Consider the following 13,410-nt stretch of genomic DNA (forward strand, 5'->3'; position numbering starts at 1 on the left):
CCCAAGGGGACCGCGCCGTCCCACAGCTATAGGACTGCTCTGCCTCTCAGAGCCTCCAGCCTGCCCAGCTTCCCCTCCAGGCGTCACATTTCCTGCTCTCTGCTACTCCAGGGCTGCCAGAAGCCTCAGACTGAAAACAAGCCCAGCCCCATTTCCTCTGTTTAACTGTTAAAGCTACTTGCAGAATCCCTGGGAGAGGAGGACGGGGCCCTGCAACAGCCTCCTTCTAGAATAGACCTTGGCCTGGCTGGCAGAGTCTCTGCTGGGCCACAGCACACAGGACCTGCCTTGAGGCAGGGTGATGGGCTGGAGGGAGAACCACTGCGAAAGGGGCTGCCAAGCTTCAGCAGCATCACCTGGCTATGTCCCCAATCCCAGAGGGGCAATAATAGGATGTCTTATTTACAGGCACAGACTCTGGGGTGAAATTCTTATTTCTACCACTTACAGGCTGGGTAACCTTGGACAAATGAGCTTAGCCGCTCTGTGCCTTAGTTTCTCCATCTGTAAAAGGGAGAAAATAACAAGATCTATGTCATAGGATTGTCACAGGAATTCAAAGGTTTCTGGCACAGAAATGTCCAAGAAATATTAGCTATTTTTTATTATTACCAAGTATTAATTCGTCATGACATAGCTTGATCTATCAAGCAAATAGTTATTGAGAAATATTATGTTCCAGTCATGAGGGACACAAAGGTGATTACAGCACCAGATGGAGGTTTCTAAGGGCTGGGATGGCATCGTGTACATTCCCGTGTCTGCAGGTTCTGTAGCGTAAATGTTTATTGAACTGAACTGAATTAACACCCTTTCTGTCCTCGAGAAATTTACAATCTTTCGGGGGTAACAAACACATACAGAGCTAAAGAACTAATTACAGAGCAGCATGATTAAGGAGTGCTTAAGGAGGGTATGATTTCCATCCCAGAACCAACCCTAATAATAAAGAGCAAGTGTATGCCTTACTATTTATTTACCAAATCCTCACGATGGCCTCAAAGTCCACCCAGTGTGGCCTCTTTGCTATTCTTTAGACACATCAAGTACATTCCTACTCAAAGGGCCTTTGCTCTGACTGTTCCTTCCCCCTGGACTGCTGTTCTCCCAGATTGTCACATCATTTGCTCTCGCAATTCATTCAGGTCTGTTCTCGCGTGTCACCTCAGGAGGCCTTCCCCAGTCTCCCGAACCTAAGTAACATCGCCGTCTCATCCTCTTCCCCCTTCGCCTTGGCTTTATTTTTCTCGACAGCTCATCTCATCTCATCACCGGACGTTATTTCATATGTTACTTTTTTAGAATGTAATCTAAGCAACATAATGTTAGAGCGCTGGTTCCTTGCACACTGCTATCTAGTCTGATACAGTGCCTGATGCACAGATAGAAGGCGCTCAATAAACATTTATTGAATGAATTCATTTGTAAACTCTTTCACCTCTCATTGAATCCTCCTAAAACTCCACAAGCTCAGTTATTACTATTGCCCCCTTCCATGTTACAGATGAGAAAACCGAGGCTCAGAAAGGCTCCCTGACACACATATTCTCCAGTTTATCTGTTTGTAGCCTCCCTTATTCCAAAAAGGATTTCAGGGGACCTGCAGAGGTAAACCTCTCGGACCTGATCCGGGGTGCACAGCTGGTAAGTGGCAAAAGCAGACGTGCACCCACATCTTCTAGCTCCATATTCTTCTTCTGGTTACTCTCTCCACTCCGCCACTGTCCGTGTGTTAGACGGTGTGGTGCTCACAGAGCTGAGAGGAGAGAGAGCTGTGTGGGGACTGGGCGCGGTCCCAGTGCACCCAGAGGTTGTGAGGAAGCGGGAGACCTCAGCAGGACCCAGAGGTGAAGATCAGAGCAGTTAGGTGGAGAGGAAGGCCAGACTGGGGCCCAGGGTCAGATTCCAGCCTGGCCAGGCCTGCCGGCTGCCGGGCAGCCTCTGACTCGGTGCCGTCTCCTGCCTGCCGGGCTGGGCTTGTCCTCACCTGCCTCTTGGCCTCCGGGGCAGCTCCTCTTCCCAGCCAGCCTCCTGCCCCGGCCAGCGGAAGGCGCCTACGAGGCCTATGGTCCTCGACGGGGCAGCCGGCCGGCCTCTCGCAGGGCCCCCTGGTCAGGAAGTGCCGAAAGAGGAAGAGAGTCGCTGGGCAGGATGAGCACACGGGGGGCCGGCCACAGTACCGGGGGAGGCTGCGATGAGGCTGCAGCTCTGGGCCCGCGGAGGTTCTGGAGACGGAAAAGGGAGAGCGGCCCGGGGCACTGAGGCAGATGTGGCGCTACCGCTCCTGGGACGTGCCGCAGATCCCAGCTGAGGCCCCCCAGTCACAGTAGGTACTCGGGTGGCTGCAGAATGGGCACAGGGGCCTCTGGCCCTCAGTCCCTCCATGAGTCTTTTATCTGGGGTTGGGGGAGTGACGGAAGTGGGGTCACGCCCCTCCCCGTGTCCAGTGGCTCTGCAGAGGTGCAGAAAAGGGCAAAGGGGCTCTTGGCAGGGTGAGAGGGGCTCTGATGTCTGAATTGCTGGGGCAGTGTGGTGGGGCCTGAGCTTGCAGAAGGCTGAGAGTCGAGGGAGCTAACCGCGGGGGGGTCTGGAGAGAGGAGTCCCCACAGGAGTGTGGCATTGGGCGCCTTGTGCAGACTCAGTGGGGTCTTCAGTAGCCTCTGGTCTCCTCCCTCAGAGCTTGGTGTCAGAAGCATTGCAAAACTTTCCCAAAGGGACCCACGCACCCCAGGAGGACCGTGTCCGGCCCACCTGCAGATTTCACTACCACCCTGGCACCTGCAGCTGGTGGGAGGGCTGCTGCCTCATTCCCCTGGTCTCCAGGCCTAGAGGAAACTTGAAGGAAGCTGGGAGAAGGTTCTGAGCTTCTGGATGCTGGCTATTTTTTAAAAACGGCAGGCTTGCCCACATGTCACAGCTCCCAGCACTGGCTAGGTGTGGCAGGCTGAGGCTGGAAAAGGGACTGCCAGAATCCCAGAGAGGGTGAAAGTGAAGCGACACAGGATGTGGCAGGAGCGCTAACAGAAACAGCAGGCAGCTGATATGGGCATCAGGATGGCAGGGTTTGGAGGGAGAAGACGGTACTCTCCAGCTTCCTGGCCTCCTTTTGTCAGCCCTGCAGGGGCTATCCAGAGGCTGCCCCCAAGCTGCTGATTCCCAAAGGCGACTGCTCTGGTTCCACTTGCTGTCCTCATCTCTTGAGGGGGACAACCTTTGCTGCCCATGGGGCTGTGTTTGTGTGTGGCTGCGAGGTATATTTCTGGGTGGGTGAGGTATATGTAAGAGGGACGTGGCAACATGTAACCGTTGTCCTGGGTTATATTTGGGTATAGGAGGAAGACGTATATGCTCACTGAGGGCATGGATGTTGGGGAATGAGTGTGGTCCTTGCTTTTGTGTATGTATTTATGATTATGTAAGAGGTGTGCAGGTGATTCCTGTAGTGTAACAGATTTACAGGTTCCGTTGGATATTGTGTTGGGAAAGTGCTACGTGTTAGGAGTGTGAAAGGATTAGAAACAGCTTTGGATTTAGAAAGATGTATTTGAATGAGAAACGTGTTGTTGGTGTGTGTGAGGGTCACTAAGTGACTTTGGTCCTGGTATACATTTCTGAGTGTGAGAGGCTGGTGTGGGAAGTGTCAGTTTGTGTAATGAGTGAGCATAATTGTGTGAGAGAGCCGTGTCTGTTCTGTGCGTATGGGGAGCACTGTGTGACTTTTGTTCCCGAGGACGTAATTTGGGAGAGCGAAGCGGGTAGCAGTGTAGATTGTATGAGTGGCTGTGACGGGCACAGGGTGTGCGAGAGAGGTGTCTATTCCTTGTAGATGTGGGAGGGGAGGGGGTGATAGCCACCCTCGCGAGTGTTCACTTGTGAGTATGTAGGTTGTTTGGTGCGGGGAGACGGGGCTAAGACGAAGGAAAAAAAGTTGCGTGTGCCTGGGTGCGCGCAGGTCTGCTGTATCGGACTGGATTCTATTCTGATCCGGGAGGCGGACCAGCTGGGGCTATGGGCGGGGCTCCGTTTGCCCCGCCCCCTCTCCACCCCGCCCCCTCTGGCGGCCCAGGCGGGTTGCGGCTCGGCCGGCGGCCGGCAGAGGGCGCGGCGGGCTGGTGCCACCGCGTAGCCGAGGGGGGCGTGCTCGGCGGCGGGCAGGCAGCGGCCCGGCCAGCTATGCGGGGTCCTGCGGCCGCAGCTGGCGGCACTTCCTGGAGCGGCGACGGCGGCTGCTTCCCCAGCACCTGGGCGTGGAGCGCGGGGGCGCGCGGCGCGGGGCGGGCGGAGCGAGCGCGCGCCATGGCCGCGGCGGGCGGCGAGAAGCCGGCGTGCTGAGCCCCGGCCGCCGGCCCGGCATGGGCGTCTTCCGCGGGCCCGCCGCCGGCCGGGGCTAGGGCCGGATGGAGCCGCGGGACGGCAGCCCCGAGGCCCGGAGCAGCGACTCCGAGTCGGCCTCCGCCTCGTCCAGCGGCTGCGAGCGTGACGCCGGTCCCGAGCCGGACAAGGCGCCCCGGCGTCTCAGCAAGCGGCGTTTCCCAGGGCTGCGTCTCTTCGGGCACAGGTGAGCGCGGCGGCGACGGCGGGAGGCATCCCTCGGCCACCTGGTGCTGACACCGAGTGGGGTGTCCCCGGGCACCGGCGATCCGGGTTGTCTTGGCGTTGGCTCTGCGTGGGGGATCATCCCCCAGCATCCGGGCCCTGGCACCGAGTGGGGGTCATTCCCTGGCACCGGCAGCTTAGCGCGCCTCCTCTGTGGTACCGAGGCAGGGGCGGCTTCCAACTCTCCAGCAGGGAGACAGAATCACCTAACCCCCTGGCACCAGCAGGTAGGGCCCCCATGACTGGTCACGATCCCCTTCTTGGCACTGATGGAACAGGGCTCCCTCTGAGCCTCCTGGCCCCAGGGAGGTGGGCGGTCACGTCGCCACTCTGGTCCTCGGTGTGGCCGGGTTGCCTACCACCACTGCGTGACATCCGCAGAACATGGCCTCGTTGATACTACTGTTACGACCCATGCCTGTCCCAGAGCACTGGTCACAGACTTAATCGCTCAGCATTTTCAGCTTCTCCTTGAGGTTGGGGGTTCTGGCCACCTGTTTTACACTGCTCTTAATTAGCAGGGAGACCTCAATCTCTGCTCTGCTAGGCAGTAGGCATATCTCTCCCTACCCCCGTCCAGCCCTGCTGGGAGAGGGATGGGGTGCTGACTCTTCAAGCTCTATCTTGGCCTCTCCCCCAGCACGCCAAATGTCACCATCTTGTGCCTGTGACAGGGCTTTGACCAGGACTCTGGTGAGGAACTGTGGGGAGGGTGTGGAAAGATTGAGTGCAGGCAACCCGTGGCATGTGTGCTGGTGTTGGCTGGGAGCCGCTTCCTGCCAGTGCAGCTCTGGTAGAAGGTGAGGGGAGATGGAGCCCCATGAGGACTCCACCTGGCTCCCTGGGCTTCTCCCTGACTTACCCTGTCCTTCTACAGTGGCCACGGAGCTTGCAGCCAATCAGCTCAGGACCCCAGAGCCAACTCAGACTGGACTCTGACCACTTGGAGTCTGCCCAGGGCCTCCCTCTCACTGTTCTTCAGTTGTCCAGGCTTCATGGCAATTGACCCCCCGAGCTTTGCCCTGTCCCTTCCCAGGGTTGACCTCACCCACCAATAACATGGGTAGTGTTTTTCTGTACAAGTTGGCCTCCCTGTAATGCTGACCTGTGCCCTCTGCCTGCCCTACCCTAAGCAGGGCCCTGCTCTTTGTGCCTGCCCTGTGTTGCCACGCACAAAGACTGGGTCCTCACACTGGCGGATGGAGCTCTGTAAGCCCTTGTGAAACCAGGCAGGCTTCAATGCCACATAAAACGGGGCAGGGAACAAAGCTTCTGTACCTCTGTTTTGTCACCCACAGCCCTGCATGCCGAAGCAGTTTACACCCAGCTCTGCAGGATGTAGCCTCCAGTGTTCACAGGCTTGTGAGGGGGAGGGAGGGGCTCCGCCAGAGGCTTCCTGTGTCTGCCCACAGGGTACCAAGTGTTGGGCTCTTCTGACCTCTGGTTGTTGCCCCTTGTGAAGGGCACAGGTTTGTGCATGTAGCAGTGAACCTCAGACACATTCAGGAGGAAGGATAAGAAGTAAGAGAACAGCAAGTACCTTTACATAATTCTCTAAAATAATCAGGACAGATGTTACTTCTCCATTTTTATAGACGAGAAGAACACAGGCTCAAAGAGATGAGTAGTTTGCCCAGAGTCACATAGCAAGTAAGAGGCAGAGATAGAGTTTGAACTCTAGTCTGATTCCAAAACCCACATCCTTTTCTCTGTACCAGGTTCCCAAACAGAACATCACAGTGACCTCGGGTGCTTTAGGAACTACAGATTCCTAGATCTTACCCTTGGCATGTCTGACTCATCAGGTCTGGAGATGGGGCTGGGATTTTTTTTTTTTTTTTTTAATTTATTTTTGGCTGCGTTGGGTCTTCGTTGCTGCGCATGCGCTTTCTCTAGTTACGCCGAGCGGGGGCTACTCTTCGTTCTGGTGCGCAGGCTTCTCATTGCGGTGGCCTTTCTTGTGGCGGGGCACGGGCTCTAGGCGCGCAGGCCTCAGTAGCTTTGGCTCTCAGGCTCAGTAGTTGTGGCTCGTGGGCTCTAGAGCACAGGGTCAGTAGTTGTGGCACTCAGGCTCCGTCGTTGTGGCTCGCGGGCTCTAGAGCGCAGGCTCAGTCGTTGTGGTGCACAGGCTTAGTTGCTCCGCGGCATGTGGGATCTTCCCGGACCAGGGCTCGAACCCATGTCCCCTGCACTGGCAGGCAGATTCTTAACCACTGTGCCACCAGGGAAGTCCCGGGGCTGGGCATTTTATAACGCTTCCCAAGTGTTTCTAAGGTGCTACCGAGTTTGAGAACCGCAGTATTACATTCACTCTGGGGATGGTAAGCGATCTGACGGGACGCCTTAATGAGAAGAAAATCAAACAGCACCTCCGGAAGTGTGTGAGGAGTCTCCCCTGCATAGCTGCATTGTGCTGGGGCATTGGGGCACACAGAAATGAATGCATTTGGAAAACCCAGTAGAGTCAGGGAGAGGGCAGTGGGGTAAAGACTTCCGCCTGACACGCCTGGGCTTTGGAGAATCAGACGTCCACGCGGCTGACCTGCTTCCCGTTGCTTTGACCGGAGGCTGGGGGGACAGGTATTTGGAATAGTGCACCGCCTTGGCACCATCGCTTTAACGCTGTTTACGTGGTCCTGCCACCTTTGCGAGTTGCCCGTCTCAAAACTCCCCAGTGCCCCAGCTGAACCTAGCCCTCCGTCTTTCCCCAGGCTCCAAGCTCATTCTCAGTCCGGCTCTTGCTGCTCATTGGGCATCCACCCTCTGAATTGCCCCCTTCCTGCTCCCCTCCCCTTCCCTCCCCCCCACCAGCCATACACACTTCAGGCCTTGGGGCTGAGGAACCTGCGAGGCCAACAGACAGTGGCTGGAAGGGAGGATAACAAATAGATTGGTGGTGGCTGCGGAAGCTGTATTGAGACTTCTGCATTCGGATCTTGGCTCAGGGGTAGAGTTCTAGAACCGACTAGCACTCTCTGCTGTGGGCCTGGGAGGTGTAGTGATGGTACATGGGCCACATGTTTGCCATCCCTGGTCTGGTGTGGTAGAATGGTCTGTGAATGCCAGCCTCTTTGGCATCTTCCTTAAAGAGGCTTTTTCTTAGAGTCCGCTGCAGCCTCCCACGTCTGGTTCGCCCTCCGGATTCTGGGGAGCACTTTGCCGTCTCCCTTTTTTCATTTAGCCCAGTAGGGCGCACGGCTGAGCCGTGCTCCTCCCCAGCTCCAGTCCACCTCGCCCGGCCTTGCTGGGAAACATCGGCCACGCCCACGTGAGGGGGTATAGGTTCTGCCCTCCCCAGGGCGTCTGGGTTTCCTCTGTCCTTACTGTCCAGATTCTATTGGCCTTGAGGGGTGGTCAATCAGAAGTGGGAGGGAAGTTGGCTCTGCCTCCTCCTCCTCTTCCAGGGCCCACCTGGAGAGGACCCCCTCATCCTCTGGCCCTGTCCAAGCAGCCCGACCCGACCCGGGCAGGTCACGCAGCTTGTGAATTAACTGGTTTTGCACCCCAGGGGCGTCAGAAATCACCTGGCGCTTCACACATCTAGACGGAAGGCTGCTCAGCCTGCAGAGCCCCTGGGAGCCTGAGCGTTGGCTCCGCCACCCCTGCCCTTCATTAGTGCTTAAAGTCATTCATTCCCAGAGGGCAGAAGACGCACCTGTGGAACAAGTTTGAGACAACAGGTCCCACGTAGAGGTGATGCCACACGGGGCCCGGTGAGCGTGGTCCTGAAGTCCAGGACGGCAGAGCGTGCCCGCCGGCAGCCTGAGCAGAGGTGGCGCCGGTCTGGGTTGAGTTTGCAGTGATCGGGAAGGGGCGTGTTGAGGGATGCCTCACGTTCGGAGGCAAGAATCTGGGCCGTGGTGCCGGGATGTCTGGGAGCAAAAGGTGCCTCTTTGAGTGGTTTGTCTCGCTCAGGCTGATTCTGGGAGCCGCCCAGCTGGCCAAGGGAGGCGGGTGTAAGCCAGCGTCGCAGGGTTCCCGCAGGTTGGGGAAGAGCAAGGGGCCTCGGTGACTGAGCCGTGCATCTGCTCACCTTGCTCTGCCTGTCGCCCCGCGACACCGTGTGCCGGCGTGGAGCCAGCCAGGCCGGGGCCTGGGGTGGGAGCCCGTGCTCTCCCCTCTGCTGCCACACAGCCGCCCGCCGCTCTGGCTGACAGGCCAGGGGAGGGGGCGGCAGCTCGTCATGTGTTCTCTGTGCCGTCCTCCGAAAAGCTCAAGTCTCAGGACGCGGAGCCGCCCGGGACTCTCACTTGGCAAAAGAGAGCACGAGAGTGGGTGTCCTCGCAGGCCAGGACCGAGGAAGGACTGAGTGACCCTGGGAGAGCAGGAAACAGGCCTGCCTCTGCCGCCTCCTAGAGCCCTCTCCAGAATTCACCAGTCGCCCCCCGAGCAGAGGGGGAGCCGAGTGGGCATGCTGGCCCCGAGGCTTGGCCTGTGCTGGTCCCTAGGGGAAGCAGAGGTTGGGTCCCTGTACCCCCCGACAAAGGCGAGTTTCCAGGTCCGGGAGCTGGCTGGAAACTCGCCCTGTGGTGTCGCTAGAGCGACACAAGGGGGCGACAGCTGCCACGGTGGGGCCGTGAGAGGGGAGAGTCCCTTTGCTGCCGTCCGTCCACTTGAACCACAGGCCTGCTGTGGGTGGACCCGCCAGACCCCCGCCGCTGAGCTACCTGATGCTCTGGCTGCGGCCGAAGGCAGGCTGGGCGTGAGCTTCCACGCCACCCGGCCCGACCTCTCCCCCTCTCTGAAGATTGAGGTCCAGTGCGTTGACCTTGACTGAGCTGAGGTCTCACAGCTAACTAGGGCTTATCTGGGACTTCAGTGCCAGCCCCCTAACTCCAGGAGCGTGTCAGTTTGTGCCACATCACAGGACCCCAAAGGCTTCCCTGCTTTCTGAGAAATCCTCAGCAGGCACCTTCCGACCTGCCCTCCACCTCCCCTCCCCCCTGCCGCCACCTGAGTAATTCTCTAGGTCCGCATGGGGGGCGGGGCAGCGTGGGCAGGAGGGAGCAAGCCCTGCACCTGCATCCGGGCTCACGGTCTCCCCTCACTCCTGGGCGAGACTAGCAGAGTGCACCTCTGGGTGATGCCAGGCCCTCATTTCTTGCCCCCCTGAACTGCTTCCTCTGTGCTTCACGTGTGGGAGCCCCTGATACCCTTAGGATATCATCCTCACATAGGGCTGCCGTGTGGCTTCCCACCCCGCGGTTCTCAGCACCGGGCCCGCCTGGCACTCCCGTCACAGGTGGGAGTCTTGGAAGGCAGTTTCAGGTGGAAGAGGGCAGGCCAGAGCGGTGACCAGATGCCCTTGAGGAGCTATCATTCTGCCGTCGTTCCTCGTCTGCCCCCTTCCTCGGCTGAGACACCAGAGGCATGGTTAGGTGGTGCAGAGCAGGTTTGATGAGGCCGAGGGCTCTGTGGCCCAGGTAGAGGGTAGAGGAGGGAGAGGCCGAGGAGATGAGCACTGCCACCTGCCACCCCTCTTACACTCATCTGGATGCAGGGGATGTGCCATGCCAGCTCACCTTTCTCTGGCCATTAACGGTTGCCAGAAGCTTGTAAATCCATCCATTTCATGTAATCCTCTGAACAACCTTGTAGTTGATTTTATTCCCATTTTACAGATGAGACACCAAGGCTCAGCGAGGTCAGGGGCCTGGCCCAGGATCACGCAGCTTACGCTGGAGCCCAAACCCAAGTATCTTTTCATAACGCCAGGCTGCTCTACTTACTAGCACTCCTTTCTTCTATTCTTTTATTTTCCCATCACCAAACTGGTAGAGCCTAAGAAGGGGTTTAAGTGCTTGAACCCCCTTGAAATTGAGAGATCTTTGTCTTGTGTGGGAGTAAAGTGAGGCCCTTGAAATGATCTGTGCCCCAACCCCAAGGGAGAACTGCCACCAGGATCCTAGCCTCAGGGGGAGCAAGGCTGAGCGGGGGTGGGGGGGGTGGAGACCCTTGGGTAGGGAGACTCGGGTGGTAAGGAGGATGTCACGTGGCTCCCTGGCTGGGTCTGGAGTGGAGGAGCAAGTCTGGGGCCTTTCATCTTGCTTTCAAAGTGCAGGGAGCAGACGACTCAAGGGACGTGTTCTTCGGAGCCCCAGATGTCACCCTGGAGGCAGTGGGTGGCCTGTGGCCTGGGGAGAGGTGTTGAGGAGAGCACAGCACACCGGGCCTCATGGTGAGAGGTCTGAAGGGAGAGGCAGGGCCCCGAGCTCTCTCCACTGTGGAGACCTCCCCACCGCTTGCACCTGGCCTAGCGCCAGTTCAGAGCTCCCACAGAGAGGCCTCTCCCCTGCCAGGGCTGAACCAAAATAGCTGTCTAGGAGCCTGGGCCTGCGCCGCCCACGCTGCAGCATCTTGCGGGTTAACAGCTTGCCTGTCTCTCCGCCCCCCTTCCCCAGCTTGCTGACATTTTGCTGGGGCGGGGGCTGGTTGTGAAAGGGGGCCCTAGCCCACGCAGACACCCCACTGACGCAACCTGTCAGCCACTCGCCCTCCTCTGAAAGGCATCCTTTCGGGTGAGACCTTCCTTCCGGCCCCACAGATGTGGGGTTCCTACCAGGAGACAGTGTAAGGGATACTTGAGGCTCCATGCCACTGCTGAAATGCACCCATGGGGGACCCAGGGCAACCCCCGGAAGCTGTTCTCCCTCTCGGGGCCTTTTTTTTTTTTAATACTTAAAAATCTTTTGAAAAGCATTAAGTATTTGCCATGAGGAAAGTATACAGAATAACGTTAATACCTACCACTTAGCTTGGTGAGATCTTACCATTATGCCATATTTGCCTTAGACAGAGATGGAGGCCTCCTTGTCTCCCTCCCCAGAAGAAACGACAATCCTGATTTGGGTGTTTATATTCTCGTGCCTGTTTTTAAGATTTTTTTTTTCCTGTGTATGTATGTATGCATCCATAGTAACACATAGTACTGTTCTGTATGGCTTTGCCCTTGAGTTAAATGGTGTATTGTACGTGTTCTGAATTTAGGTTTTTTCCTCCACGTTGTTTTAGAGATTTAACTGCCATGTACCATTCCTTTTTGTAACTGTTGACGGACATTTAGGTTGTTGGTGGTTTTTTTGCCATTGCACGTAGTCCTTCAGGGGCTGTGCTGGGACACGGCTCCTCGTGCGTTCTGTCCGCCAGCGCTTGGTTACAGAGCAGTGAATCTTCAGCTTAGATAGTCGTAGCCGAATTGTGCACGAAAGTGGTTGTCCTAATTTTTAGGCCTCTGGAGTTATTTTTCTGTCTTTAACGTTTTGGTAAACTGAGGAATGGGTTACCGTGAACACTTTCCCTTTCAAGCCTGCAATATCCCATGAGGAAGACAAGGTGGTATTATCCTCATTAATCTGATGAGGAAATTGAGGCCCAGCCAGGGTAAGAGACTCAGCTTGCGGTTGCACAGCCGGCCAGAGGCAGGACACCTCTGGACCGTTGAGTCCAAATCCTCGGAAAGCACCTTTGACCCCTGTGACCTCTCAGGGAGATTGGAGGCACATTTTCTGTCTTCGAGGCAGGAAAAAAATAAAAAACAAAACCCTGTGTGGAGTGCATGAAGCCCGGGAGGCCGAGTGGGGCCCTGGGGGCTGACAGCTGATTCTAAGAAGATCTTCTGGTAGATGGAGGAGGGAGCAACTTGGTGAGAAGAGTCAGAGGGGGAGTTAAATTTTGAATGAGGGATACGGGGGGATGCTGCTCCCGGCAGACGGGGAGCGGGAGCCTGCTGCAGACACAGGAGAAGGCAACAGGAGGGACCAGTCACAAGAGAAGAGGGACGTGAGGGCCAGCAGGGCCTTCATAACGCTCCCAACAAGGTGTTGGGAGGCTCGGAGGGAGACGTATCGGCATTCCCATCTGGGATCGATTTCACTGTGTGCCTCTGAGATACAGGAGCTCAGCCCACACCAGCTACATGTCCACCCAAGGCTGGCAGGGAGGCCTCCCGAACTGGCCAGCCGCTGGGTCACTGCACTGGCCCAGAGCCCTCTGCTCCCAGCGTGATCCTCGAGGCTGAGCCTGGACCGTTCACTTTTCCCTCCATTCACTCTTCAGACCACATCCAGCACTTCTAGACCCTGGGGATGCAATTACGAGTAACACACGGTCCCGGGGGCACACGGTCTGGCGGGGGATGCCAAGCTGCAGACCAGCGCTGACGGCCCAGAACAACCAAGAGGGGGCCTGAGCGCGGGAGCAGCTAGCGCCCAGGAGAGGAGGCTGGGGAGAACTTTCCGGCAGAGCCGATAGCTGAGCCAGCTCTGAAAAGATGAGAGGAAGAGAGTTCACCGAGCAGAGGAAGAGACTGTCAGGTGCCACACAAACAGGCAGGAAGAGACCCCTGTGCGTTGCTTGACAGAAGCATCTAGAGGTAGAGTGAGGGGTTGAGAGCACAGACCCGGAGCAGACTCCTAGGTTGGGATCCCAGCCCTGCCACTTAGCAGCTGCGTGATCCCAGGCCAGTTGTTTCATCTCTTTGCGCCTCGGTTTTCTAATGTGTAAAACGGGGAGATACTACTATTACTTTTTATGAAATGAAGTGAGTTAGTATTTGGAAAACACTTAGGACGGTGTCTGGCACAGAGTGAGTTATGTATTTGTCAAGTAAAATGTAAAAAATAAGAAAGCGAGATGGGAGAGGAGGCCAAGAAGCCTGTTGACTGTCAGGCCCAGGTCTTTGCATTCTGTTCCCTGACAGCAGAGAGCCATGGAAGGATACGTGGACACTTCAGGATGAATTAGGGTGGCCGTGGGAGGATGGTTTGGAAGGGAGTCTCTAAAGGCATGAGTCGGTCATTAATTCCACAAGCATTT

The 13,410-nt window shown here is 56.9% G+C and overlaps 1 protein-coding gene across 11 annotated transcripts in view; it reads left to right on the forward strand.

Annotated features, from left to right (window-relative positions):
• DGKZ (diacylglycerol kinase zeta) overlaps positions 1-13,410 on the forward strand; it is a 41,499-nt gene that overhangs the window by 7,119 nt on the left and 20,970 nt on the right. For 3 of the 11 annotated variants that reach the window (XM_067037094.1, XM_067037092.1, XM_059068403.2), the window contains exon 1: positions 4,305-4,558. The exons of 2 other annotated variants lie outside the window; for them this stretch is intronic. In XM_067037094.1, coding sequence (XP_066893195.1) covers positions 4,398-4,558 — 161 coding nt within the window. In that variant the 5' untranslated portion in view covers positions 4,305-4,397. Of the gene's footprint in view, positions 1-2,173; positions 2,327-4,281; positions 4,559-13,410 lie in introns of those variants that run through there. 6 more of the 11 variants (XM_067037096.1, XM_067037097.1, XM_067037093.1 and 3 more) reach the window with 6 other exon arrangements.

This window comes from Kogia breviceps, chromosome 7 (assembly GCF_026419965.1).
Source record: "Kogia breviceps isolate mKogBre1 chromosome 7, mKogBre1 haplotype 1, whole genome shotgun sequence".
Lineage (NCBI taxonomy): Eukaryota > Metazoa > Chordata > Mammalia > Artiodactyla > Physeteridae > Kogia > Kogia breviceps.